Genomic DNA, 27,580 nt, shown 5'->3' on the forward strand with positions numbered 1-27,580 from the left:
CCTGTATGTGTCCAACCTGTACACACGATACACACGGGGGAACAGGAAAAATTCCCGAAACGCTAATAACACAAACACGCACACAAATGAACGTGAGAGGCTGTGGCAATCAGCCCGTTGTGCAGAGACAGCGATAACATTGCCCCTGGGGACCACTATTGTACACAGTGTAAAGTGACGATGGATACATTGAGCAACAAAGGTAAATGGGCAAGATCTTTTTTGATTTTGCACACAAACGCATACGTCCGTGCCATGTATGCGTACGAATGGACATGGACGTGCGCGCCGCAGCTTACCCAACAGCACCGCAGTTACTGGAGATTGCATCGGCCCTGTTTAACACCTACCTTATCGCAGGTACCCTGTACTCCGATGTACACACTTTATTGTACATCTACGTGTACAAATGGTTACTTGTGTATATTTACCGACTTGACGACAACGGTTCGTTTAACCCGCAGTGACTAACTTGACGCACATAATATTATTTATATGTATTGTGCGCGCGAGATGCTAATGTTCCTGATGGAGGCAAACTCGGCGCGAGGCATATAAATAATATTTTTTTCCGCGTATAACGTTTTTGGAAGCAATCGTTTTTATGCTGTGCCGTCGCCTGTTCCACCCTCGCGACCAATACTAAACATCACTTTGCACGCCAATCACATTGCAAATATGTGCGTTCGCAATATTGCGATAATCATCTTCGGCGTCGCTGTTCTTATATTACATTACGGCACACACACTGTCGCTAATGACGTATGAATATATTTGTGCAAAATCAAATAAAACGCACCGTCACTACTTAACCGGGTAAACGACTATGTTTGGGGGAGTATATTAGTAGTAACGTTACGTGTTATTGCTGTAACGCGCGGCCAACCGATAGAATACATTAGTTAGTTACATTGAGTGTAACTATAATAAAACCTTATTTCAAAATAACGGCGGTTTAATTTTTGGAATCTAAAATCGAATATTTTTCAAAACGCTTATTATGAAATTCCATTGAGAAATTCCAACTTGAAAATAACACGATTCATCTAAATCGATACATTTTTTTATTGGCACGCTGATTCTTGTTGTACACGTCATTGAATATTATCAACGAGTTACGCAGATTTTTACTATAAAAAGACTTGACGTCTATTATTTCAAAAGGAAGTACTGTTTTGATTTTTCCGAGAAAACCATAAAACATTTTATAAAAAGGGCAAAAGAAAATGTGTATTGATTAACGAATCTACCTACGCAGCTTTACTTTACTAGATTCCGGACGAATGGAAACCCGAGCATTTGACACTTATTGCTTTATGAGTAAATACTTTTCTTATTTATTTAGTTAAGTAAAGAATAGTAGTGATATCGAATTTGATTTTACTATTGTTAGTCTTTTGAATTGTTGAACTATGCGTTCTAATTCGTTAAGCTGGTAAAATATTATTTGAGTGTTATTTAAAGTTAACGGATTACTATGGATTAATATTATAATGTTTAGACTTTTCTGTTAATTAATTTATTTGAGAGATTTTCAATGTTTCGTTGTATAATAACATTAGTTATTGTATAATTTAAGGAGGAAAGATTTAATTATTATTTTTAACAACAGACGCCTACAAATATATGACTTTTTTTACTAGGAACTTTTCAAAGCTAGTAATAAGCTAAAAAACAAGTTGTTTTAAATTGAACCGAATTCGAATGTAAAATATATTTATTCTGAAGTGCTGCATTGTACCACAATTTATATTCTGTGATGGTTCGGAGCTCTATTCAAACCTCATATTTAGTAAAAGTTGCTTATAAATAAATGTTTACTCACCCGGATCGTCTTGTTCTTCTTCGCCTTCATCGGATTCTTCAAAAAATTCTGTTTCGTCAAATTGACCTTCGGTTTCTGATTGTCGTAATGCAGCTACGCTGTGTTGAAATCGACGGTCATTAATTCCTTGTGTATTAAGTCGTTCATTACTTTCATCGTAGTAATCCAAAATATTATCTTTTGTAACCGGTCCTGCATAAGATATGCTTTTTTTATTATCGTGGCGATAACTGAGATACATTGCATCTATTGATTGAGATATGATTAATATCAACAATAGCTGATAGCTGATATGCTTTAGCTTATGTGCCATCGAATTTAACGATATCAATCTCCAATCGTTTACCTAAAATACAAAATAAACATTATAAAAGTTTTCAAAAAATATTCATTAAACCATACAAAGTGATTCGCTAATTATGTATTCAATAACTATATCATAATATCATCCAAAATATTTTTTTTTCAATTGTTATTAGCTTTAAAAGATTAACAGTATTTATTAAAAAATATTTTTTTGTTAGAGCCGAAAAAGAAGAGCGGCTCATAAATGTTTAATTATAAAAACATACAGTCTCGCGTTTCATCCCCATCCTTTATTATTAAGTGTAAATAATTCCCAAAATAATAGTTCAATAGTTGATCATAATAGATCATTTATTCATTGGCCAGTTAAACAAATATATTTAAAAAAGTAATCATTGCAATTTGTGGAGAAAAGATAAGGAGATAGAACTCTTTTTTTCCTTAATAAAAATGTTCAGAATACCAATAAGTTTTAAAAAGAAAAAATAATTTTACATTTTTTTTTTATAATTTTGGAGATACTACGTGAGACAACAGTTAGCAAATCTCCCAATTAGGTTAAAAATCAAAATATTCTAATTGTAGCCAACACGCAATTTATTTAATATTATAAATTATATGATCATGTAGAGTACTAATTGCTTAGGTCTATTAAAACCTTACAGGGGCGTGGTTTTTGGTAATTAATAAAATAATTATATATCGTTACAAAGTTACCACACCATCTAATATAGAAACACAGAGTAAAATGCTTCAAGTAAATAATGGTCAGATACAAACATATTACAGCTTACCAAATAACACTTTTAATTATTTTTCAATCAGATTAATACGAAAAAAAAATTTCCTAAACGTTTTTAAGTTTAAAAATAACAAGTGAGATAATATTGAGATTTTAAATTCACTGTCTAACTAAATAATATTTGATGAAATTCGAATAGCAATGAAAATAAATTTTCGTTATAAAAGTGAATAAGTAATCGGAATTCCTTAAATAACATAATCAAAAAAAAAAAAATGTCTTACGGATTTTTTAATTACTAAATTATTAATATTAACAAAAATTATTGACTTGAAATATTTCTTATTAAGTTTACTTTTAATTATTGAATGTGTAATTAATAAAGGGCAAAATATATTGTATTTCGAGATATCTGTACTACTTATAAATAAATACTAAAGTATTATTTCTTTTTAAATGTTATTTTTTACAAGCAATCGATATTTTTCTAAATTTATTGATGATATTGTTGAAAAAGGTCATTTGTACAAGCCAATGGGCTGTGTCATGTCGGCATTATTGTGGTCATTAGTACTGTATGGTTTCTGACAAACGATAGACTGGGTAGACGTTGTTTCCGAAAACCGGATTTTAATGTACTACGACAGAGGTGTAAAGAACGGCTGGATGGTGACTTCCGGTGCCGGTTGTGTTTCCGTACGATTCGTGCGCCGCTACATTATCGCATATTGCCTATGCAAAGCATTTAATGTTGCACACACTGTATCCAAAACATTATGATGAACTATTTAACACAAATCTTGGTTGTAATTATCGTTGTCACGTTCTTATCAACGCGATAATCGCAAGATATCGTTCACACGCGTAGGTACACGCCAGTCGTACCAATTCAAATTAAAAATAACCCGAATGATCAAATGGTACAATCCACATAAAAGTGTTTTGGGTCAAAATATCCTGAGTGCTAAATTTATGTATTTTGGCGCCATTCGTTCGTTTTGTTCATTATTGTTCGACATAGTATTAATATAGTGTATAGGAGTCTCAATTAAACTTTAATGTTCGAAAAAATATTAATAATTGCGACCCAGTGGAATAAATTACTGTCTCCTAAAAAATGTCTTGTGGACGTTGCCCAACCACGCGTATACAAGTGTATATAAGTTGCAAAGGCAAAATTTAATATAACCCTCCTTAATGTTATTATTTTTTACAGGCCGACGAGCCGGATAGATTATTTTTATTATTGCATATAATTATTTTAATACCCACCTATATGGTAGTAGCACCCTCTTGATTCTCTAGAGCGCGATAATAATTAATTAAACACGACAGATAGTGGGAACTTTATGCAGGTTAATAATATATACAATATAATATTATTAGAAGGGAAAGGACGCATAATGAAATAAAAACCTTCTCCAATGTCCTCATAACACCGGTCACTTTCTCTTTATGCGACAATACAATACACCTCAGTCTAACTACATACAAAAAGTTGCTGGTACACTTGTGTAGCACCCTTTGCGTACCCACATATATCTATAAAACTACACGTACCAGTGTAATGCTAAAAACGATAATGTGTTTACACTGAAAATTTTGTTTCCTGCCACCGTCCAGGATTACAAAAGCCGCAGGTAAAGTTCTCACTCTACTTAACCGTTGGCTGAATATTATATACCGTCGCAATATACTACTACATTGTACTGTATATAACGAAATACCATCTAATACTTTAATAGTAACAATTATAAAACACCATTGTTATTACTATAACTGTACCCAATAAAGGCATTAGAGGAAATTAATAAATACAGGCACCTTCGTAAACGGATGTATTGTGTTTTAGGCATTTTACGATGGCGACGTTACGCGTCACCATTAACGTTAAGGTTATTTTCATTAGTACACATTTACTATACTATAATACAACGTAAAAGTATAATCGTAAAATAAAAACAAAAAATAACTCGGCAAAGAAATAAACAAAAACTCGAGGAAAACAATCCGACGATAGAGTATAAAAAGTTGAGAAGTCGGTAGTGTGTATGTGTAGGCTCGATAATAATAAAAAGTCTCGGCTTCAGTCCCTGCGTTCGAAGGGCAAGATAAGAGGGAGAGGAATAAGGGTGATGGGAGAAAGGAAAAATAATCGTAAAAAAAGTCAAGTAAAATAATAATCGTAAAACAAACAGTAGTTACTGTAGTTGTCCTGCAAGCCGACCAACCGAGTCGAGTTTTCCATGTTCTGTGCAGGTATAGGAACAACAGGAATAAGAATGGAAAAGTAGCATATAGAAGAAAGGTGGTAGGATACAGAAGTCAAAGCGTGTAGGTGAAAAAAAGACACCGCCTCACACCATACTACTTTTCTGTTTGTGATGCGCTATAATGCAACCCATCAACAATTATTAACATTTTTAAAAAATATACAATGAGTACTCAACACTTGATAAATTTTCGATTCTTGATTCAATTGTACTCAATTGACACACGTAAACTTAGGTTAACATTACACATACACATTGGTGAATGATATTGTTTAAATGGAAGTTTTTCTAAAACTTTACAATAATATCAGAAATATAAATAAATAGAAGAAATAGTTCTATGAGCGGCGGCCAGTCAGTAATAAAAACTTGATAGTACAGCTTTAGGTAGCTAACAGATGAGAAAAAAAGGAACATATATAAATATAAACAAAACCGAGACGGTTTACCACGTCTGAAGGGCAGTAAGGATTACGGTAATAAAGTTGTAGCTGCGACCCACGTTGGCCTTGTGATTCAGTTAACCCTATCCTCGACCTATAAACACATGCACGCACATTTATATAACCTATGTAATAGTTTTACTACTATTTAAGTGTCGCCAAACTTTTCTTTTTTGTACATTACATATTTTGATAGTCTTTCACACAGCTTAGCAAAAGATACATAACATTATTACTCTTATTAGTGTGCTCAAATTTACTATAAAATACATACATATATGCAATTTGTTTTAATTAATTTACTTACTACAATATTATGTGATTTATAATATTAAACAAATAAAAAAAAATTAGGATTTCTCAAAAGCAGTTGAGAAATAAAAAATAATTAAATTTTTGTTCATATAAAAATGATTTGGTTTAAATAACTCGATATTAAAGTGTACTTTAATCTTTTTTTTACTAATATTTTCGGGGAAAAACATCGATTTAAATTTGCTAAGTGAAAAAAAAAATTAATAAAAATGAAAAATAACAATAATTTTCAAGTAAACAAATTTAATTATATTTAGAGTTTTCGATATTATAATATCAATATGTATGTCTTCTTATTAATGTCAACAACCTATGTATTAATAATTTATCTGTTAATCAATAAAAATAAGTTTTTTGAGAGTTAGTTGCATGTGAATATTTTGTCCACAAGGTAAGTTAATATTTACTATTATATGATTTTAATTTAACTATTATTGTAAATATTTTGGTATTTTATTACTCTAAACTTTCTAAAAAGTACAGTTTCAAATATTTTAACTTAAATTTATTACAGTTCAGTAATTCCTCATAACCAACTCAATAATAATCCTAATATTGTATACCTGATGTTAGAAAAATAAAGTTAATTTGTCATTTTAAATACATTTTTGAATTTACCAATAAAAAAAAGAAGTCAAAGTCCAAAACTTTAAAATGTTTTTCATGATACTAACAATGATGTTGCAAAATTATATTCTGAGTTAAAATTTTACTATTTTTATTATCTGTGATCTTTTGATGTATCGTTGAGAAAAATCAGTCCAATGAGAGCTGAAAAAAAGTAGTGACAGACACAAAAAAATTAAAAAAATTAAACACTTAATGGTAAAATTAATACCTTCTCAGCTTCGCGTCGAAGCTAAAAATAGAATTACTAAAAAAAAAATTGTTTTTACACAGATTATTTTAACATAGGTAGCTTAAAAATGGTTTCATCATCAAAATATTCATTTTTTAATGATATCTTTTTGATTTTTTTTATTATTTTTGTGCAATTACAAAAAAAAATAACATCAGTCAACTTTGATAATTGTCTGTGTTCACGATACATCTGATATTTAGTTCAGTTAAAATGAACGTAATAAATACGCTTTTCTACGTCTTGTTCAATTTTAAAAATATTCTTGTACACACAGAAAAAATAATAATTCGTTTAATACATTTCTAAAATAAAAATAAAAGTGAATTTTATGAGAAAATTTTACAAAAAATATTATATTTATAAAAAATAATCAATTATCTGAATTCAGTAATTATATTTATAATCATTGCTCAATTTAATACTTTACTGAAATTAATATGGTTTTCATTACAATCGTCGTTTTAAACGTATAAATAATTTATAAATATGCTTGTAGACCAAAACTATTGTCAAACATTTAATTACGCTATGTGTTTATGAAAATAATAATTATTTTTAGTTTGTTTTTCATTAAAAACGGGCATAATTTTATTGAAATACTTAGTACGTTCAAAATGCAATATAAAATTATAAAAAAAGTTACCTACTGTTTAAAAGATTCAATCATATAGCATATAATCTTTATGAATTACGTTTTAGCTAATTATAATTTAGCCGTAAAATTTTATACGACTTTCAATGTAACAAATAAAATATAAATATAACTATACCCATAATGCTCTTGTATGAATTTTCATTGCTGCTTACTTAATATATCATTAAATTTTCGAGGTTATTACGAATAATATACATAGTATATCTATTTAAGGTTTAAACTCAAATACCATTTTGCGTGTCACTTATGTAGTATTTTACTTTTACAACATGTTTAATATTAATATGTAACAATTCGAATTGTTATAAGCATTTTAAGACTAATGCATTATAAATAATGTCCATTATTTTTATTTCTTGATAAAGTTATGTACAACTTAAAAAGTATTATACTACACGAATATCATTAAGCGACCTTTTAAATGGACAGTTTTATTTTCTTTAAGTTAAACATAAGGAATTCGAAATTAAAATGTCATTCAAAATAACAAGTAATTAAGAGTTATGCACAAATCAGCATAGCAGTTGCTCAAGGTCTTGAACAATTATTATGCTACAAAAAATGAGTCTTCACGTTTATTATAAAATAAATAAATTGCACAAAATCACCATTGTGTTTTATTATCAGAGTAAAAGAAATTTACACGTAAAACAATCATCAGCTTTATGCTTTCTTACAGTATGATAACCTTAAAGTATTTAATAACACATCAACACATTAAATATCAAAGTAACTCAATTGTTATAAAACCATTTAATACATAATCATACATTGCGATCAACTGTTTAAACAGTATGTTTATTTGCTTTATATGTTAACACAGTTTGTTCAACGACTTTCAAAGAAAATAATTATGTATTGTTAAAAACATCAGAAATTAACTTGCTACTGGTTATAATTTTGCTATTCAATTGCAAACCAAATTACATATAAAATGATGAAGCAATATATTTTATAATAATAATTGCAAAGTATTAATCACCATTAAAATACATAGTAGATTTTTTAATCCACATAATTTCTACGGAAAACATTTATTATTAAGGTTCAGATTTTGTTGGAATTGCCACTTTTTTCTGAACAATCCGATTTATTACTAAGTAAGCTATAAATTGGTTTCGGCAAATACGAATAGATATAAGAGTCAGTACAATTTTTTACAATTATTAGTATTATACTTCAATTATTTGAATTAACAATTTTGCAACAAATTTTGCAAGTGTTGTTTGAAAAAATTTCGGATGTTAACATTCGAACCCTTAATGTATAATTAATGTAAATATTAATAAAGCTGGCTATAGTCTTCTCATTTCCAAATTTTAAATACTTGATATTGGTAATCATCCACTCTCCTGGCTTCAGTCTTATCTTAATCATACAGTGTAATTTGTTTAAGTTCACAATGCTACATTTGATCTATCTTACATCTCTTCTATTCATTCTTTTTAGTTACCTTTCTTATCTAAATTTCTCTATTTGATGATGACATAAAAATTTATTCTAAAATATCCTCTCTCTCTCAGTTTGCCATTATTTTCAAAGACTTCTTGACTTCTGTTTTGTCTAGAATTAACGAGTTGATCTTACTATTTATTTAAGCAAGTGCCATATCATGTATTTTTTCAGAAAACGTGTTTCACTTTTACATCCCTAATTGGTTCCTATCCTAAGCTGCCCAAATACATCAAATTAATCCATTTGTATACCCCATACCTCTCTTAGTTCCTACATGAATACTCTATATCTTGTCTACTGATGTGACTATGTAGATATTTCTTTTATCTATCCCTTTCTTAATGGTTCAGTTAATTTTGAGTTCCTACTAACAATCACAGAAGACACCAACTTTTTCATATCCCTTATCACAGTAGGAGGAATTTTTCAAAATTGTGGCACTGATACATTCAACTAATTAAGTTTTGTAATTTTTTTACGTATCTTTGAGCAAAATCAATCTAGTAGAAGTGTGAGTAATCACGTATACGGACAAAAAAAACTGTAGATTAAGATTCTAATGTACAGTTTCTCAGTTATGCATCGAAGCTACAAGATAATTTATTTTCTAAATCAAATAAAAGTATAAAAAAATGTATAGAAATATCTGAATGAAAGCCAATTCATTCATTTATTTATACATAAAGGTTCATAAAGGTATCATGCCTACCTAGCTCAGTCGGTAACACGTTGTGCCTCAGTGCGTAAGTACTAGAATTTGATTTTGTTTGGCCGAGTTGTTTAGATTTTTCCTTTATCTCTAACACAACAATAGCTTTTAGAAAAAATGTTTATAAATAAAATAACAATTTTCATTTTTTTTTTTAAATAATAATAACTTAATTTATAAAAATTAATCAGATATGGATTTTGACTTAATAGATTTATTTTATTTTTAATGAATTCATTGAATTTTTAATCATTTGTACAAAAGTTGGGCAAAGTTTCTTACTTTTTAACTGTGTAAAATTAAATGTTTATTGACATAAACAGTAAATAAATATTAAAGAAAACGGTAACACAGTGAAGTCGTGGTACAGTATGAACGTGGCATAGTTGGGAAAAATATTGATGATATCTGACATTGAACAAAATCACTATCATAAGAAATGTTTCGATGCAAACCTGTAGATAGTGTTTAATTTAAAAAAAAACCCCCAGCAGAAGGGGGTCGCGGTACAGTGGTGACATGGCATAGTTGGATCAAGTATAATGATATCTGACAGTGATTAAAATCACTATCAAAAAAAAACGCTTCGATGCAAATCTTTAGATATGTTTAATTTAAAAAAATTGGTGTATTATTCCAAAAGCTACATGATCTGCTAGTTCCTTATTAATATCCTGATTAAGATATCGTATGTCAAATGAAAAAGAGATTATTAAAAAATATTATTTCTCATAAAAAATTGTATTGATCCATATATTTTTCAAAAAGTTATAGCACTTTAAAGTAAAAAATGTAAATTATAAAATCGAGAATTTTCACACAAAAATAGCATTCGGTAGCCGTTTTCACCATGAAGACAAATCCAGAGGTCAAATTTTTTTTTTTCAAATTAAAGTACATTACATTAGCTTTAATTTAAGATATATATAAAAGTGTCAGACTTTCCGGAAGATTTTCAAAAGTTAAGTTGAAAAAGTTAATTTTTTGTGAAATAGTTGTTATTTTAAATCCCCCCCTGTGGGCAGACAAAGGTCAAATTTACAAAAAAAATATACCAAATGATAGGTAAAGACATCAAGCATCTATAAAAAAAAAATTATATTCATATGTTCATTTTTTAAAAAGTTACGGCAGTTTTTAATAAAAAAAATTGAAAACATTTCGAAAATTAGCGATTTTTAAATTTGTAATTTTTTTGGAGGTTTCCCCCATTTACGGAGAACGAGGGAAATTTTTTCAATTTTGAAGGGTAATGTCTTTGACTAGATACGATTTGTGATCTATTGACGTATCGTTGAAAGAAATCCGTTCGGTGAGAGCTGAGAAAAAGTGGTAACAGGCAAAAAAAAAAAAAAAATAATAAAAAAAAATAAACACATCATAGTAAAACCAATACCTTCTCAGCTTCGCATCAAAGCTAAAAGGTGGATTATTCCAAAAGCAAAATTACCTTCTATTTTTTGTTCAACTTCGACTGCCATTTGCACATAGAAGATGGGTCGTCGGGACAATTTTTTTTTTAACTTATAGTACGTAACATAAGCATTAATTTAACATATATTTGAAAGACGCAGTATTACCGAAACATTTTCAAAAGTAAAGTTGAAAAAGTTGACATTTGTAAAAAAAGTTGCTACTTTAAATCCCCCCCTGTGGTTTGGTAACGGGTCAAAATTTAAAAAACTGTGATTCCATGAAAAGAAAATATCTAATTATTTAGGCACGTTCGTTTTTCAAAAATTTATGGTAGTTTTAAGAGAAACAAAATGTTAAAAATTGGTAAATTTTCAAAATTGTAATTTTTGGGGGGATTTCCTCCATTTTAAAGGGATGAGAACAAATTTTTCAATTTTTAAGGGCAATGTCTTCAACTAGCTACAATTTGTGATATTTTGACGTATGATTGAAAGAAATCGGTTGGATGAGAGTGAAAAAAAGTGGCGCCAGACATAAAAAAAACACATCTTAGTCAAAATAATACCTTCTCGGCTTCACATCGATAATAAAATAACTAATACAAAGTAACATTTTTCAAACACATTAAACAATAACTAAATAGACAAAAATTCTTAAAAATGTATATTTCACTTTTAAATTTATTATTTGACTAAAAAGTTGGATAATGATAATCAAATATGCAAACTAACAGGAAGACTATTATTATTTATATGGGGCAAAAAACTAGACAAGGTATACATACTGGAATTTTTAAAAATATGCAAAAGTAAATACAATATTCATAGTTGATATGAATTCAACTATTTAATAGTTAAAATAATTGTAATTAAAGAAATAATTAAGAACTTAATTATTATTTAAATGCTAGTCTAGTTAGATTTAAAAATTATACCTTGATACAAACAAAATATTTACTTTGAACGATAATAATAAAAATAAATTATTAAATAATTTTTGATGTTGTAAAATTAGTCAAATTCATTAATAAGTTTAATCGAGTTTAATTAGAATTCATTGAAATCTAAGCAATTATTTTGAGTAAAATTCACGACAAATTTTCTGAATTTGTAAAAATATAAATATTAAAATAAAAATAAACATAAAATAAAAACAGGCGGTTTTCAGTATGGGAAAATTATTAATAAATAAGTTTAACAATTATTATAATTTTTTGTATATATAAAAGTATAATAGGAAAATAACCTTAAAATAAAGTTATTCTTAAACTGAACAAGTATGCTACATTCGTTTTAATAAGAAAATAATTATCAATAACTGACTATCAATCATACACCATAAATGACTAGTGTTTTATTTTCGTAACATCAACGAATTCAAATAATCAACTTAATTTATTCCATCTATCGAATAAAAATAGTTTACAAAGTATTTTTATTGTTTTTGTTTGCCTTGCAACTTCTATACAAGTCAAATACATATTCAAGTTTTTTCTCTTTAATATTAAAATTTTGCTAACTTAAGTGCTAAAAAAAGTGATACATTTCGAATATTTGATATCACTATTATTGTTTACCTTTTTTAGCTTCGAATGTTTCTGAGAAGCTATTGTATTACTGTGCCGTGTTTTTTTTTGTCTGCCCATAAAAATATGCTACTCTTGTTGGAACAATTTTACTCAATGATACGTTAAAGAATCGAAATTCTTATGTTATTAAAGCTATCATCACCATAATTTTGAAAAATTCCCCTCAATATTCATGATAAAAGGAAATGTCCCAAAAAAATACAGTTATATAAAAACAGTCAATGTTGAAATATTTATTTTATACTTTATATTGAAATAACAATTTAAAAACTATACGGAATTTTTTCCAATTTTTATTAATAAACTTTCAGACATTTACCTAGCTGACGAAATATTTTTTTTCGGAAATCCATTCATTAACCAAGATAATAAATATAAATTAATAAACTTTAGTGGCCTAAAAATCATATAAAAATTATTTTCTTTCTAATTTTTAATAATGTTCCAAGTAACATGTAACCTTTAAACTTATGTTGAATTAATGCTAATATAATTTATTTAAATATGGAAAAAAATATATATGTTAACTTCATTTCTTAAAGTTATCGACCAATTTATCCAAAACTCAAAATTAATCTTGTTTTATATTATATAATTTTTAAAAAACAATCCAGTGACTTGTCCTCTGTTAGTAATTATTCAAGACTAAAATCATGCAATTTTTGGTAGATATATTAATTCTTTTTTTTCAGTTTGTTTCAAATACGTTTTGAAGCGTATTATGACAGTGTTTGTAATCGCTATCATATATCAATTAATACCAATATAAAAAAATACTTCGATTATATTACGTTGACCGTGGCAGTACTAGTTTAATTTTTCCTTTTTTGTATATTTCAATTAAAATAATGAAAAGTTTTTTTTACAATTTCTTGTGTTCACTATAATATCACATAATATACTCAAAATGTCGTGTGAATGCTGAATTGACAGACAAACAAAGATAATAAGAATAGTTTTTCAATGCTCGTTTAATAAGCACAAAAAAACATCCTCTAAAGACGGCGTATAAACTATGCAATATCACTACTTTCATGTTTAATGTCATGGATTTTTTAAATTTAAATGCAGAAAAAAGAATTATTTTTTTCGTCTTCACATTAATAACAAGAAACATTATAGATAATATTGTTATTAAAATATCCCATTATATTATTTAACCCTTCAAAATTAAGACAATATATATAAAAATATCAATTTGATATAAGGTAAAATTTTCAGTACACTAAAATTATAATTATGATTATTTTACTAATTAAAAACCTCCTAAAATACCTGATAATATAATACCTTTAATAACCACTACAAATAAATGAGGGAATTTAAAAAAAAAATTCTAGTTTGTAATTTATACCAAAGAACATTTTCAAAAAAATAGTTATAGATGTATATTTTTACAAAATTTATATTGAAAAAGTATAAACGTAATGAAAAGTATAAACGTTAATAATTTTCCAAATTTTTATCATAAAAATATTTTCAAAAATGTTCTACTTAAAAATTGTTATCTTTTATAAAAAAAATTTATGTTACATAAATTATTGTTTTAATCAAATATGATTATGAAATTTTTTTGGTAGAATATTATAAAATATTGTCTAGTTTAAGAAAATACAAGTTAGACACAAAAAGTTATGACAGATTTTTGTAAAAATTATATAAAATTTCTTTTCTTTATATTAAAGTATGAAACATAACAATATGTTCATATATTATTATTTATAAGTAATACGACAAGTAACAACTACGCATTAATCGAATTAAAAATTGTTTAGTTGTAGATTACACACATTGGAATAAGTTGACCATTACATTTGTAACGATATAATTTCAAATATATTATTAGATTTATGACTTTCATAAATATTCATTAATAAATATCTATTTTTTACGACATGGCTCGAACAACCACTTAAAAATTGATAAGTTATAGTTTAAAAAAATATTAAATTTTCTTTAATTTTGAATTATTTATTTGCGTGTTAGTTGTCTATATAGTTCGAAACCATTAATTTTAATAAATATTCACCTGGCAAATAATTTGTATTCAATGATAATAATGAAACTTTTCGGATCAAGAAAATAATTATAGTTTATAAAATGTGAATAAATGAATAAAAAAACAATATGTTATGACACTTAATTTTTGAAATGTATACGCGTGCTAATAGATTATTATGTATGCCAAATATTCCAAACGTCGCGCAGAATAAAAGAAATGGGACAATTTAGTGTAATAAATAATGTAGATAATAGAATGGGCTATTTTTAACACCCGTATATATCATGAATTGTTTGCTACTATAAAAGTAACATATAATATATTTATATGCAAAAGAAAGAAAGTAAATCCTCCCCTTGTCTTTTTGGGCACGTTGCAAAGACAACTTTTGTCACCTTGTATTTTTTAACGGAAACGCACTGAGCTTGAGTATCCGCCTGCAACGTTGTCGCGACGACAACGATATTAACGTTAGCAGCAGTAGGTACAGTAATAATAATAATAATAATAACGGCAGAAGTAAAGAAGAAACGATATAATAATAATAAAGTAAAATAATAACGGTAATAATAATAAAGTTTTCCTAAATAAAAGAATAGTAATAGTAGCAGGTAACGACGGCTAACAGTAATCAAAGGCAATGGATAATGGTCTTTCATTGCTGTTTCATATAATAATAATAGTAATGACAGACGGTAGCATTAAAAGAAGTTAGGATACATAGCTCTTTGATAAAAAAAAAAAACAATTATAATTAATCATAAAACATGTACTTACTACTTTCGCAATATATTTCAATGATATTGTTGTTACAATTTGAGAATATTGGACAGGCCGACTTTTTTTTTACGGCTATTTATTATTTTTTCGAAAATCTATGTTTTATGGAAATCGCGAAAAACACAAATAAAAAAAATTAGCCGTCAAGTAAACGTTTGGAAATGTTTGCCGTCGTCAACCACGCTGCTTGCAGTGTTGTAACGAAACAACTTTATGGCGAACAAACGTCTGGGCCGTGTGCCGGCACGCGACCGTGTGCGCCTAAGGAGATGGTGAACCAGCAAACAGTGGCACGCTGTGAATTAATTCATCCGAATACCAACACAGAAGCGCTACACGAGTGCAAGTCTCATCAACCGCCATGGAATTTTTAACAAAGATATGCACTGCAAATTATGCAGTTACAAGTGTTTTTAGAATCATTGAGTTTATAGTACGAATTAACCGTTGTAATTAATTTTTAACGATTTATTCATTATAAATTCACCGCTAGCTAAACTTATTTTTCAATTCAGCATTCCAAGTGTAATCAAACATTATTTTGTTCTTTTCTTAATAATGACTGCAGTAACTTACTAAATAACATGTAAAATTTGAACAAAAACTTAAATCGCTGTTATTAGTTGACATTGTGCCGATTTTTGTTTGAAATGTCAAAAATTATTGCTCAATTTCGATTAAAAAAATACACACACACTATTAACTGTATTCAAATGAACTTTGCTTATAATATAAATATTTTTTTTACGATTTCAATTAATTATAACTAATGGAATAATTAGTAATTATTAACTCGAGTAGGGTTCAGAGAGGTTCACTTTTAGTACCCTCTTATTATAAATTTCCTAAATCCACATACAGACATAATGTCGGTTTATTTTCAGTAATAGGTACGTGTGACTTAAAATTATTAATAACATTCCTGTTATTTATATATAACTTTTAACTATTCATTATTCTCATGCGAGTTATAAACTTCGTGAATAAAGCTTTGTCCAATACTTGTCTAACATATTATTAATAACATTTTTCATAAAAACGTCAAAGACAGGATAGATAACATGTAACGAATTGGGCTACATCAAAAGTAATAGACCTTGAACAGATGCTATTACAATATTTGATTATAGACCTTCTATGTATAATATAAATAAAATATAATTTAAAATAAAAAAATTACAAAGTTAATACAGACTTTCTATAATATTTATTACACAAAGTCTATATAAATTTAATAGTTTTTTATTTTAAATTAAACTTAAATAGATGCTATTATTCTTCGTCATTAAAATGACTTTTACCTAAATCTTCGAGTCGTGCTTGTTTCAATAGCCTAAAATAAAATTTAATTTTCGCCATCAAACAGGATTTGAATTGTTTGTCTAGACTCCTGATGATTATTTGAGAAAACACAATTATTATCACTTTTGTTGTTGCCATTGTATTATTGTCAACGCGTAGTCGATTTATGAAAGAGGGGTACAACTTCAGGACTCAACAAACGATTGCATACATCAGGATCAGAAGAAGTGGGATTATTGTCGTACTTATTTATGATGATAATGATGCAAGACGACTAACGCTGCATAAAACGCTTGTAATTAAAAACAAATTAGCGGTACTATTATTTACACAACGTGATAAATTGAAATAATAGAATATTATATTGTCATCTGTGCATGCCGATTATATAGTAATAATGTCTCGCTGATTATACCGTCCAACAAACGTTGAGGAGGGTGTGCAGCCTCAGTACGATCATTATTGTTATATTCTCGTGTGTTGGTAAACCGCAAAGCCAACGCTTTCCAGTGCGATAAAACTCCCACGCTTTTCATACTCTCGGCCCCCATTGTCATCATCATCAAATTCTATTATATTGTGTACTCTCTGTTGTATTTGTGTACGGTAAAATAACAATTGTTTTTTAGAATTTCCACTGTGGCCGTCGACACCGCCTACCTGGTCATTTGTATTATAATACACTCTTTTAGGAATAGCCGGTGGCTCAACGCCAAAAAAAAAATACTCTTTTAGTTTAAACATTTGCGTTGGACGGAGAGAAAATTTCCAAGGGAGCGCCCAACAGGGTAAAAGAAATAGTGCGAATGGCGAAAGATAAAGAACACGCGACTCTATGGTTCAGTGGAATGCCACGAGAGGAAGGAAACGTGTTTCTCTGTATATATGCTCATTTCCTCCGAGAACGGGTAAAATAAAGAAGAACGGCAACTAACACAATACGCACAGACGTACTTATGATAATGACACGATCTATCCGTAAGGATTGAATAGAAGCGGATAGCAAAAAACTTACACGATAACAGTGAAATAAAATTTAAATAAAATGAAAATTCTATGCTATTTATGAAACATAAACAATCACCGTAACGCAACGATGACTTTGGTTTACTTTGGTATAACATTACAAGTGCGTAAAATTACTTAACTACGCACAATAAGAATTTTATTCAGCGTATAAATATTTAAACCATCGGTAACGGTTTTAAGAACATCAACTTTTGTTTTTATAAGGTTTGTTATAAGTTTAAACAATAATAACAAGCTCCAACAAAACAGTATTATTTAATACATTTCAGAAGGAAATGAAACGACTTGTAAGCAGCGGTCGGTTTCAAAACTACGACCGTTTTAAACATTGTATAGTCATACAAATACATTGTATTCCTCGAGAATATAATACTTAAAACTGAACGAAAGAAATTGAACATAATACACAATGCTTTCAAAGTAATAGAACAATACTTTTAGGCAAGACAGTGGCAAAGTTCATTATCATTAAACCGACATTTTAAAACATTAACAAAAAAATTCAGCTTGGTAAAATCGTGTATATATGAAAAAAAAATTATGCCACATTCATTACTTTAAAAATAATAATAATAATCAATGTTATTGAAAGTATTCGAAATGGATAATTATAAAATTTGATATAAAACAATAACAGTGTTAATAAAAACTATAAATTTATAGTTTGAGTAGTCAGTGGCGAAACCAGAAATTTTATTGGTAGGAGGGCTGACAATTATAATTTACAGATTATTTGACATTTTTTTTATCGCTATTTGTTTTTTATTTGAATGCGTAATAAAAAAAAGGGTATTTGAATAATTTTTCTTTAATTTTTATTGCTAAAAAAAGTCAGGCTCGACTAAAATACTCAAACATTGTTTAAGTGTTACAGTCTTCTTTTTTTACCTTGCCTTTATCCCAACTACTTGTGGTCGACACCACACTTATCCTAAATTTTCACTTGACAAGATTTCCCACATCAGCCATCATATCGCATTCAATAACATCACTCCTTTTATTTTTTGGTCTTCCTCTATCTCTTCTTCCTTCAAAATTCATTTCTATAACTGTTCTTACAGCTTCCGATTCTGCTCTCCTCATAACATGACCAAACCATCTAAGTCTTTTTCTCTCATTTTATCCACGATTGACTCTACACCTATACTCCCTCTTATATATTCATTCTTTATCCTATCTTCTCTAGTCACTCTACTCATCCAACTAAGCATTTTCATCTCTGCTACACTCATTCTCTGCTCGATACTCTTGTTAAGCGCCCAATACTTTTATTATAATACTATTATTATTATCTGTTTTTTAGCTTCGATGTGATGCTGAGAAGGTATTGGTTTTACTATGATGTGTTTTTTTGATTCTGTTACCACTTTTTCTCAGCTCACACTGAACCGATTTCTTTCAACGATACGTCAAAAGGTCACAAATTGTATTTAGTCGAAGACATTACCCTCAATAATTGAAAAAATTTCCCTCATTCCCCGTAAATAGTGTAAATCTCCAAAAAAAATACAAATGTAAAAATCGCTAATTTTCGACATTTTTTCAATTTTTTTTTTTACTTAAAACTACCATAACTTTTTAAAAAGTTACCAAATATAAATTTTTTTATAGTTGCATAATAACATTACCTATTTTTTGGTATATTTTTTTATAAACGTGACCATGGGGAGGGGGTTAAAATGAGAACTTATTCACAAATAATTAACTTTTGAAAGTGTTCCGGAAAGTTTGAAACTCTTATATATTTCTTAAATTAAAGATAATGTAATACACTTCATTATGAAAAAAAATAATTTTGGACTTTATTTTGTCTTCATGATGAAAATGGCTACCAAATGCTTTTTTTTGTGTGAAAATTCTCGATTTTATTTTATACATTTTTAACTTCATAATGCTATAACTTATTGAAAAACGTGTAGATTAATACAATTTTTTTATGAGAAATAATATTTTAACACGGTACCGTGTTTCCCTTAGCCGCACATCACGTTATCAACCTATATGAAAGTGTATCGGGATCTGAATCATAAGTGCCTAGTGGTAAGGTTTGTCTTTACGACGCCTTGGGTCGCGGGTTCTAATCCCGTACCGTGCCTCTTTTTTTCACATGATTTCCGGTACACTTTCTATAACCGGCCGTCAATCCCCGGCGGCCGTGTTAATTTATACCCCTTTTTCATTCAACATACTTTATCTTAATCAGGATATAAATAAGGATATAGCAGATCATGTAGCTTTTGGAATAATCCATCAATTTTTTTAAATTAAACACTATCTAAAGATTTGCATCGAAGCGTTTTTTATGATAGTCATTTTAATCACTGTCAGATATCATTATACTTAATTCAACTATGCCACGTGTGGTGTGCCACGTGTGGTGTGCCACGACCCACCTGTGCTGGGTTTTTTAATTTTATATTTTTAAATACTGATTGAAATAAAAATAAAAAAGCTAACTTTTTATTTTAAATGAAAACCACATATTTTTAACAAAAAAAATTTTTATGTCAAAGAAAACTTGAAAAAAAATATTCCAAGTTTTTTATTGTTTTGAAAAAGTTATTAAATTTAGCAAAGAAAAGCCTACTGGATTTTTTTGAGGTTGGCTTTATTTTTCCAACCCTAATTATTCATCATTTGTTTTGCACTAAAATAGTTATAAAACAATTGCAATAATGGTCTCTTATTGTACATGATATATAAAACAACTTATGTAAGGATACACAATTTTATGCAGTAAAGGTCTTATTCTCTATTTACTCATAATTAAAAGTTTTTTTTTAAAAGTGTTAGGTTTTCCGGTCATTAAGACATTATTTTCGGGTAGGTCATTATTTTCAAGAAAGTATTAGTTATATGTACAGTTATACAATTATATTACTTATAAAAAATAAACTAATAGATTTCATAATATTTGTTGTAATCAGAGCTACTTCAAAAAGTGGAGTATAAAGGTAAAACAACCCTCACTTGACAAAGAAACTTTTGGTTTTATTTGAAAATTTTTTATAGGTGTAATAAATTATATGTACTAAATCTATAAAACTAATGTACTATGGTAAAATTCAATAAATATCAACTAATAAAATAAATTTTTTTTTTTAATTTTAAATAATTACTTCAACTAGATATCTTTTTTGATAACATAATACATTGTTTAGTAATATGAATCCAATAACAGCTAAGTAATAAAATAATATACAAACAAATTTATCACACTATAATGATAGTAGTAAAATTAATACCACCTTAGCATCGCGACGAATCATAAATAATTCTAGTCACATATTACTCAAAATACCAATGAATAGCTTATGAATAACATTCATAAGCACATATTAATAAGAATGCTAATAGTATTACATTTATTATTATTTTCAATTATTAGTATTACTTTTTTTTTTTTTTTTTTTATAACACATTTACAATGACAATTAATTAATTTCTGGAAATGCACAAACAGATTTTACGAACGAAATTCTATTGTTGCTTTAAGCTGATACTGAAGCTTTCCGGCACAAAGAATTACTTTTAATACCTCAACACGCTATACATTAAACTTCTGGAATTTAGTCGTTAATAATAAAACGATTGTTAAAATCATAAAATTATACCCGATGGTGAAAATTAATTGTAAATATTACTCTCTGCGTCGATGATTTTTTGTACTTAAATGACTCTTTTTTGCTAAAAATAAAAAACTATAAAATACTTCAACAATAAAATACGAAAATATTGTATATACCCTATAATACCGTTGCTCGCCGTCTCTCATGATAATAATAATAAGAAACATAATAATAAAAGCTGAATGACAACGCTGCACACACACACACATACACTGACAATGCTGCTATTCTATAGCAAGAGTTCACATACCAAAAAAAAAAAAAAAACTTTGCACTAGCAAACAAATTGACGCGGCCTCAACCCTGTACGCGTTAAATGTATTAGAAAATTGGAAAAATACCGACGGGACAACGCAACAACGAATGAATATAATATGTGCGCCAATGCGCGTTTTTCTGTGTATATACTATACATATACATTTTTTTTATACGCGTATTTATATATATGTATATAGATGTGTATTGAATTTTATCTCCTTGACGCGCGACTTAATAAACCGTGTAGAGTACAACACACATGCACACAAAAAGTGTGTATTTCACCAAAAAGTATACACGAGCGTCTCGATAAATATTTTGTCGTATTTAGAAAATATTTGATTTTCCGTTAAAGTAGAATTCTGTTTTTATTTGTTTTTTAAAATTGTTTATTGTCATTTGAATAGTATTACTATAGCGTTATCGGAGAAAACAAGAGAAAACGACACGTCGTGGGAAACGTTTATTACAGAATACTATGTCAAAAACTTATTAACTAACAAAAAACATTTAACCATACACGCGACTCGAGGGTGCCCTAATTTTATCGACATTAAAATATTCCCACAACTGAATATTTTAACTGTTAAAAGAGCAGAGTTGTTCCAAACGTGACAGATCAAAAACAACTTCGATATTTTTTACTAAAATAACGCTTTAATAAAAAAATATTTTATTTTAACTATTATGCTACTGATGTTACAATGTAAATTATGTGCCTTATATAATTTGTTAACAAAAAAAAAATGTAAATAGATATTTTAGATATGGTGTATTCTCACACAACACAACTGTTCAATAAAAGGAATTCTCATTTTGGCAAATATCTGATTATCGAAAACATCTTGAGATATTAACCGAACAACGACGAATGATTATACAATTATCAATAAATAGTAATAAATATTATTTTGCGTATGTTTTGAAATATATTTGACTGCAGCATATGTAATGGTGTACATTTCGTCGTTAAGGTTAAACGCTGACGACGTTGGCGACGCAAAGGCGCCTTATATAACACAGTTACCACTTTCTCTCCTCTGCCGCTTGTCCAGTAAACGCATGTCGTTCGCTTTTGTTGTTACGGATTATGGAGACAGTGATATTCCGTGTACGTGATCGTACGGAGTAAGGCAAACGGGAAAAAATACACAACAGCTAAAAATGATAAAAAAATAAATAATCTACCCTACCGTACGCATTTCAGGCAATCTCTCCCTAATCAGAGGCCCCTTACACTTCGATTCATCATCTCACACATATGAGTGTAACGCAACTAATACAGAAGACCAGACGCCGACGACTATCATAGACGTCGTTGGCGACACGAAACTTTTTAACCTACCCCGCGTACTAAACAATTCCGTTGTAGTTTTCAATGTGTGTAATTTATTAAACGAGCAAACGTTATTAGAAGATACGGTCTTCCATATTTCACATATAAACACATAAAATAATTATAATGTGCGTGTATTTTTGAGGAACAAAACGAACCGACACTAAAGTCAAAATTTTAGCTAAAACCGATATTTAAGAATACCATTTGGTAAAATCAGATTTACTATCTTGATTATTATTTTTACAAATAATATATAATGTTGTTGTAGTAAACACGCTCTGTAGTTATTACTACTACTGATCAAAGTTAAGTATACACATACTAGTCATAAATCAAAAACTATTTTTAAGTAAATTATTTAAAACATTATTTATGCGAATTTTTATTGTAAAGAAAAAAAAGACATAAAAGTTATTTATGAGAAACTGCGTGAGATTAAAAAACAATAGATTTCAAAGTGAGAAACTGCATGATGTTAAGTATGTAATATGTCTCAATCGAGTTGGTTACAATAAAAATATTAGACGAAAATAACTTTATTTTTAATTTCAAATTGAATAATTATTATTCAATTTAGATAACTGTGACAGGTATAATGTAAATTACTTATAGACAAATCCGTAACACCGACGCCTTTTTTATGTTTCACCACTTATGCTCATAACGCTAGTTCGGAAAAGTCCATCCAGCGAGTATCCTCTTGTTTAAGTAACACACCCTTCAGCAACAGCTATGACCATGCACCCTAATCAAAACAACCGAAACAAGAACTGAATATTATTTGCGGGTAACAGAATATAAGAACAGCTGTAGTAAACCATCACAAACAGAAACGTAACGGACTTCATTTCTCCGCTATTATTTATCAATGTCTAAAATATAATATGAACATTATTATACACACTTTTTTTCTTGAGAAAATCACTGTGCTGAAAGTCCGGTCGGAAAACGCCTTTTTATCCATTTCATCATCATTTCTTTACTAAACGCTCATTAAATTTAACACAAACTCTAAAATACTTCACCCCGGCAGAATTTAATAAAAAAATATTTAAGAAATATAAATAGACAATCTATTAAAAACGCATCCACGATTTTTTAGTTTTTGACAATGTTACATAAGGTTATATATTTGAAAAATAAATAAAGAGTTTATACTATGTACTTTAGGATGAAATTATTATGTGTTCTCTATAAGAAATCGACCACTTGTATCAAAAGACGACATGTAATGTTTTTGAAAACAGTGTTTATTTAGTTTGGTAGATTATTTTCTATTTATTTTATTAATAATATAAACTATATTTAATCTAAATCCTTTAATGATGTATCTACAAGATTATACACATCAAAGCGATTTTTGACAGTTATTTTAGTTTTTTTATTAGAAAAATAGCATTAGATGATATTTTTCTAGAACTCTAGTAAGTCTAATAAAAAACTAATACTTTGATAAAAAAAGAATGAAATACAACTAATAAAAACCCTCATTAGAAAAGAAATAATATATTATTTGAAATAAATTTTAACTAGCAATACGATTTTAAAAAATGCATGTAATTGATATATTTATACAAATTAAATAAAATATAAATATTGAATAGCTATAAATTCCAGTACGAAAATTAATAGTAACAAAAAAAAACTTTCACAAATATTTACATTATGTACGTCATCTAATGATATATTGAATTCTCTCGATCATATATTTTATTTATTAGTTTAATTATAGTAACATGTGTTTGATCATTATTTTTTTTTACTGCAACAACAAGACCTACAGAATTGAACAGGACACACGACAATAATAACAATGATAATTACTAATGGGTTTAGGGATTTTTGTCTTTTATTCGTTACAGCACTTCAACCTTCATATAAAATAATATATATTCATTAATAACACATTACTAGTAGATTTACAAATGAATAAATATGCGTACGTTGATTATTAATAAAACGTTTTGCACAAATTTGCTTGTTCCACACGCGTACGCTGCACGATATGATTTAGCAAACATAATAAAATAATTGTAACTATCAATTATTCCAAGCCTACGTTAACATTTGTCATAAGGCGAACAGGAATTTATCTGTGTTTTCGTTTACAGGATCAGATTGTAAAATTATTACATCTATATCGTTTTAATTTTATTTTTAAAACGTGATTCAAATTTTGAAAACGGTTTAATTGAATACTGAACCCAAGGCTTCAGTTTTATAACAGTTTTTGAGAATTTAAATATTATAAAACAAACATGTTGAGATACATTACGCATATAGAAAAATTTTAAGAAAACATGAATTTATTTTACCTTATTAAAGCGCACCACACATTAAGATACTTATTGACTGTAATATAGTTTCCAGGCATGCTACATGCTGTTTGCCTGAAGGTTATAATGTGTTTTAGACTTCAGTGCACTAAACTCTAAAACACACAATTTCCGATTAAAGTAAAACAGTAAAGCTTTACTGGGTACTCTTTGTTTGGTAAATAAATACATATTAAATAGTAATTACAGTTAATAAAACTATTACTTGATAAGTTATTTAGAATATCTACTTAAAACAGTCAATAAAAACAAATTATATGTATTACCATATTCGTCACAAAAAAAAAAAATTCATTTCATTAATTAATATAAAATCTTTATCCAAAAGCCATACGGAAATATAATTTTTTCAAATTAAAGACACCCATATAAAAGTGTATAACTCCAACTTAAAAAATAATAAGACTTATGACAAATTAATATAGAAAGCTAATGAGTAAATTAGGATATAGATCAAAAAAATTATGTGTCGTTTTTATAAGTAGAATACAAAGTAATAAATTCAATAAAAAATTAGTCTTTAAGTTCATAATAAATTTATTGATTTCTCCATAAAAAGATAACAAAAGTACTACTATAAATAAATGTCCGGTAATAAATGGAATGTAAATATCGGAAATTTTAATGCAAACTCCAAAAAACAAAGGGAAACATAAGAGGTGGAGGATTGTTCTATCAGAGCATCGCCATTTTATTAGCGTGGTAGTTTATTTTGTGTGGAGGATTGCCCGACAGAGTAGAATGGTACGTTGATAAAGTCATTGTACATAAATTGTTACATGGATATTGTGTTAATGGTATTTCATAATAATTACATTAGCCACGCTTTATGAAAAAATAAATAAATGTTTTATATACATGTTTTTGTATAAGGATATAGAGTATTATATAATATATATTGAATACTGTCACCAATTATTTGAAAGAATTGCTATAAAATTCAAAAATATTTCATTTTGTGTACAAAAATTTATTTAAAATTTTGTTTACTTATCATGTTTTAAAAATATTCTTAAATAAATTTAGTAATCTATATTTTGATGTAGTATATGTTAAAGATATTTTTACAATAATATATATATATTTTTGTCGTTTACCCCTTGATAAGCATTAAGGGCTAATGCAGCATCTTCTGAAGGTTTCTTAACCGTATGAAATATGGTACGGGTGGTTAGTCTATCATCCGGGAGAGGGCTACAAATACTGAACAGATCTCTGGTTCATAAAATAAAGCCAATCGTTACCTAGTCTCGAACCTAAGACAGTACGCATTAGGAATTGCTGCATTATCGGCTCACCACCGACCTTTATGATGTTTGTATTATATTTTAAAAATAATAATATTCAAATTTTATCTTATTTTAAGATTTAAAATTTCCATATGTTTGATATAAAAAATTATATATATTATCATAATTAAAAAAAAAAAACTTATTGGCGTAATACATTTTTTCATCTGACTGATTTCAAAATTATTTAATAAAAATGTCATTATTATTATTCTCTACACACACTTACATTTAAATTATTAGTAATTTATTATTATTATTATATATATATATATATAATAAAAAGTAGATTTTCTTTATATTGTTAAGTAAAGATATTCACGCAATATAATAACTTTATAAGACTATTTCTTGCCAAAGAACTTTTATGAGACGGCATCTTTGTTAATCAATTTGGATACTGGAATGAGTTCTTATTCCATACATCAATGCTGCTTATAATATCATTTGATTATCTAACTATCAATGTAACTCTGTACTTACAAGTATTATTACTGTATTACGTAATTATGTCGAATAATAAATATATAAAACTTAAGCAAACATAAACTCAAAATATTTTGATAATTATTTTTGAGCCTAGGCGATTAATTGGTATGCGGACAAATAGTTTACTAAAAAATATTTACTTTTTTAAATAACTATTATTTTTTTATCTACTATTATAGAGCCTACTGTTGTTTTTAGTTATATTTTTAATTTTATCTATTGGCTATTTAAACTTACAATTTATTAGTTTCCATGCTTTAAAAAACTATTAAAAAGGTATTTATATTTCATGAAAAGCATGACTAGCTTTATAACTGCCATTTAGTTAATTTGAAAATTTTATAGTTTTATTTTACTTTACGATAAGTAAAAAAAATAATCATGCAAACAAAAAAAAAAATAGATAGAATATATATTCTACTGGAGACAAACTGATTATAGTATGATTGACCAACATTCATTATGGACTCTTGTAATTAGTATATTATTTATGAGTGTTTACAAATACTTTATAATAATAGTAACAATGATTATTAT

General features: G+C 27.8%; 1 protein-coding gene across 2 annotated transcripts in view; it reads right to left on the reverse strand.

Annotated features, from left to right (window-relative positions):
* LOC126897228 (uncharacterized) overlaps positions 1-15,636 on the reverse strand; it is a 50,091-nt gene extending 34,455 nt beyond the window's left edge. The window contains exons 1-2 of one of the 2 annotated variants that reach the window (XM_050670652.1): positions 12,578-12,661; positions 1,826-2,171 (exon numbers count right to left, since the gene is read on the reverse strand). In XM_050670652.1, the coding sequence (XP_050526609.1) occupies positions 1,826-2,171; positions 12,578-12,646 (415 nt within the window). In that variant the 5' untranslated portion in view covers positions 12,647-12,661. Of the gene's footprint in view, positions 1-1,825; positions 2,172-12,577; positions 12,662-15,368 lie in introns of those variants that run through there. The other variant, XM_050670653.1, reaches the window with a different exon arrangement.
* Between the last annotated feature and the right edge of the window lie 11,944 nt (positions 15,637-27,580).

Source organism: Daktulosphaira vitifoliae, unplaced genomic scaffold, assembly GCF_025091365.1.
Source record: "Daktulosphaira vitifoliae isolate Bord-2020 unplaced genomic scaffold, ASM2509136v1 Scaffold_2, whole genome shotgun sequence".
Classification (NCBI taxonomy): domain Eukaryota; kingdom Metazoa; phylum Arthropoda; class Insecta; order Hemiptera; family Phylloxeridae; genus Daktulosphaira; species Daktulosphaira vitifoliae.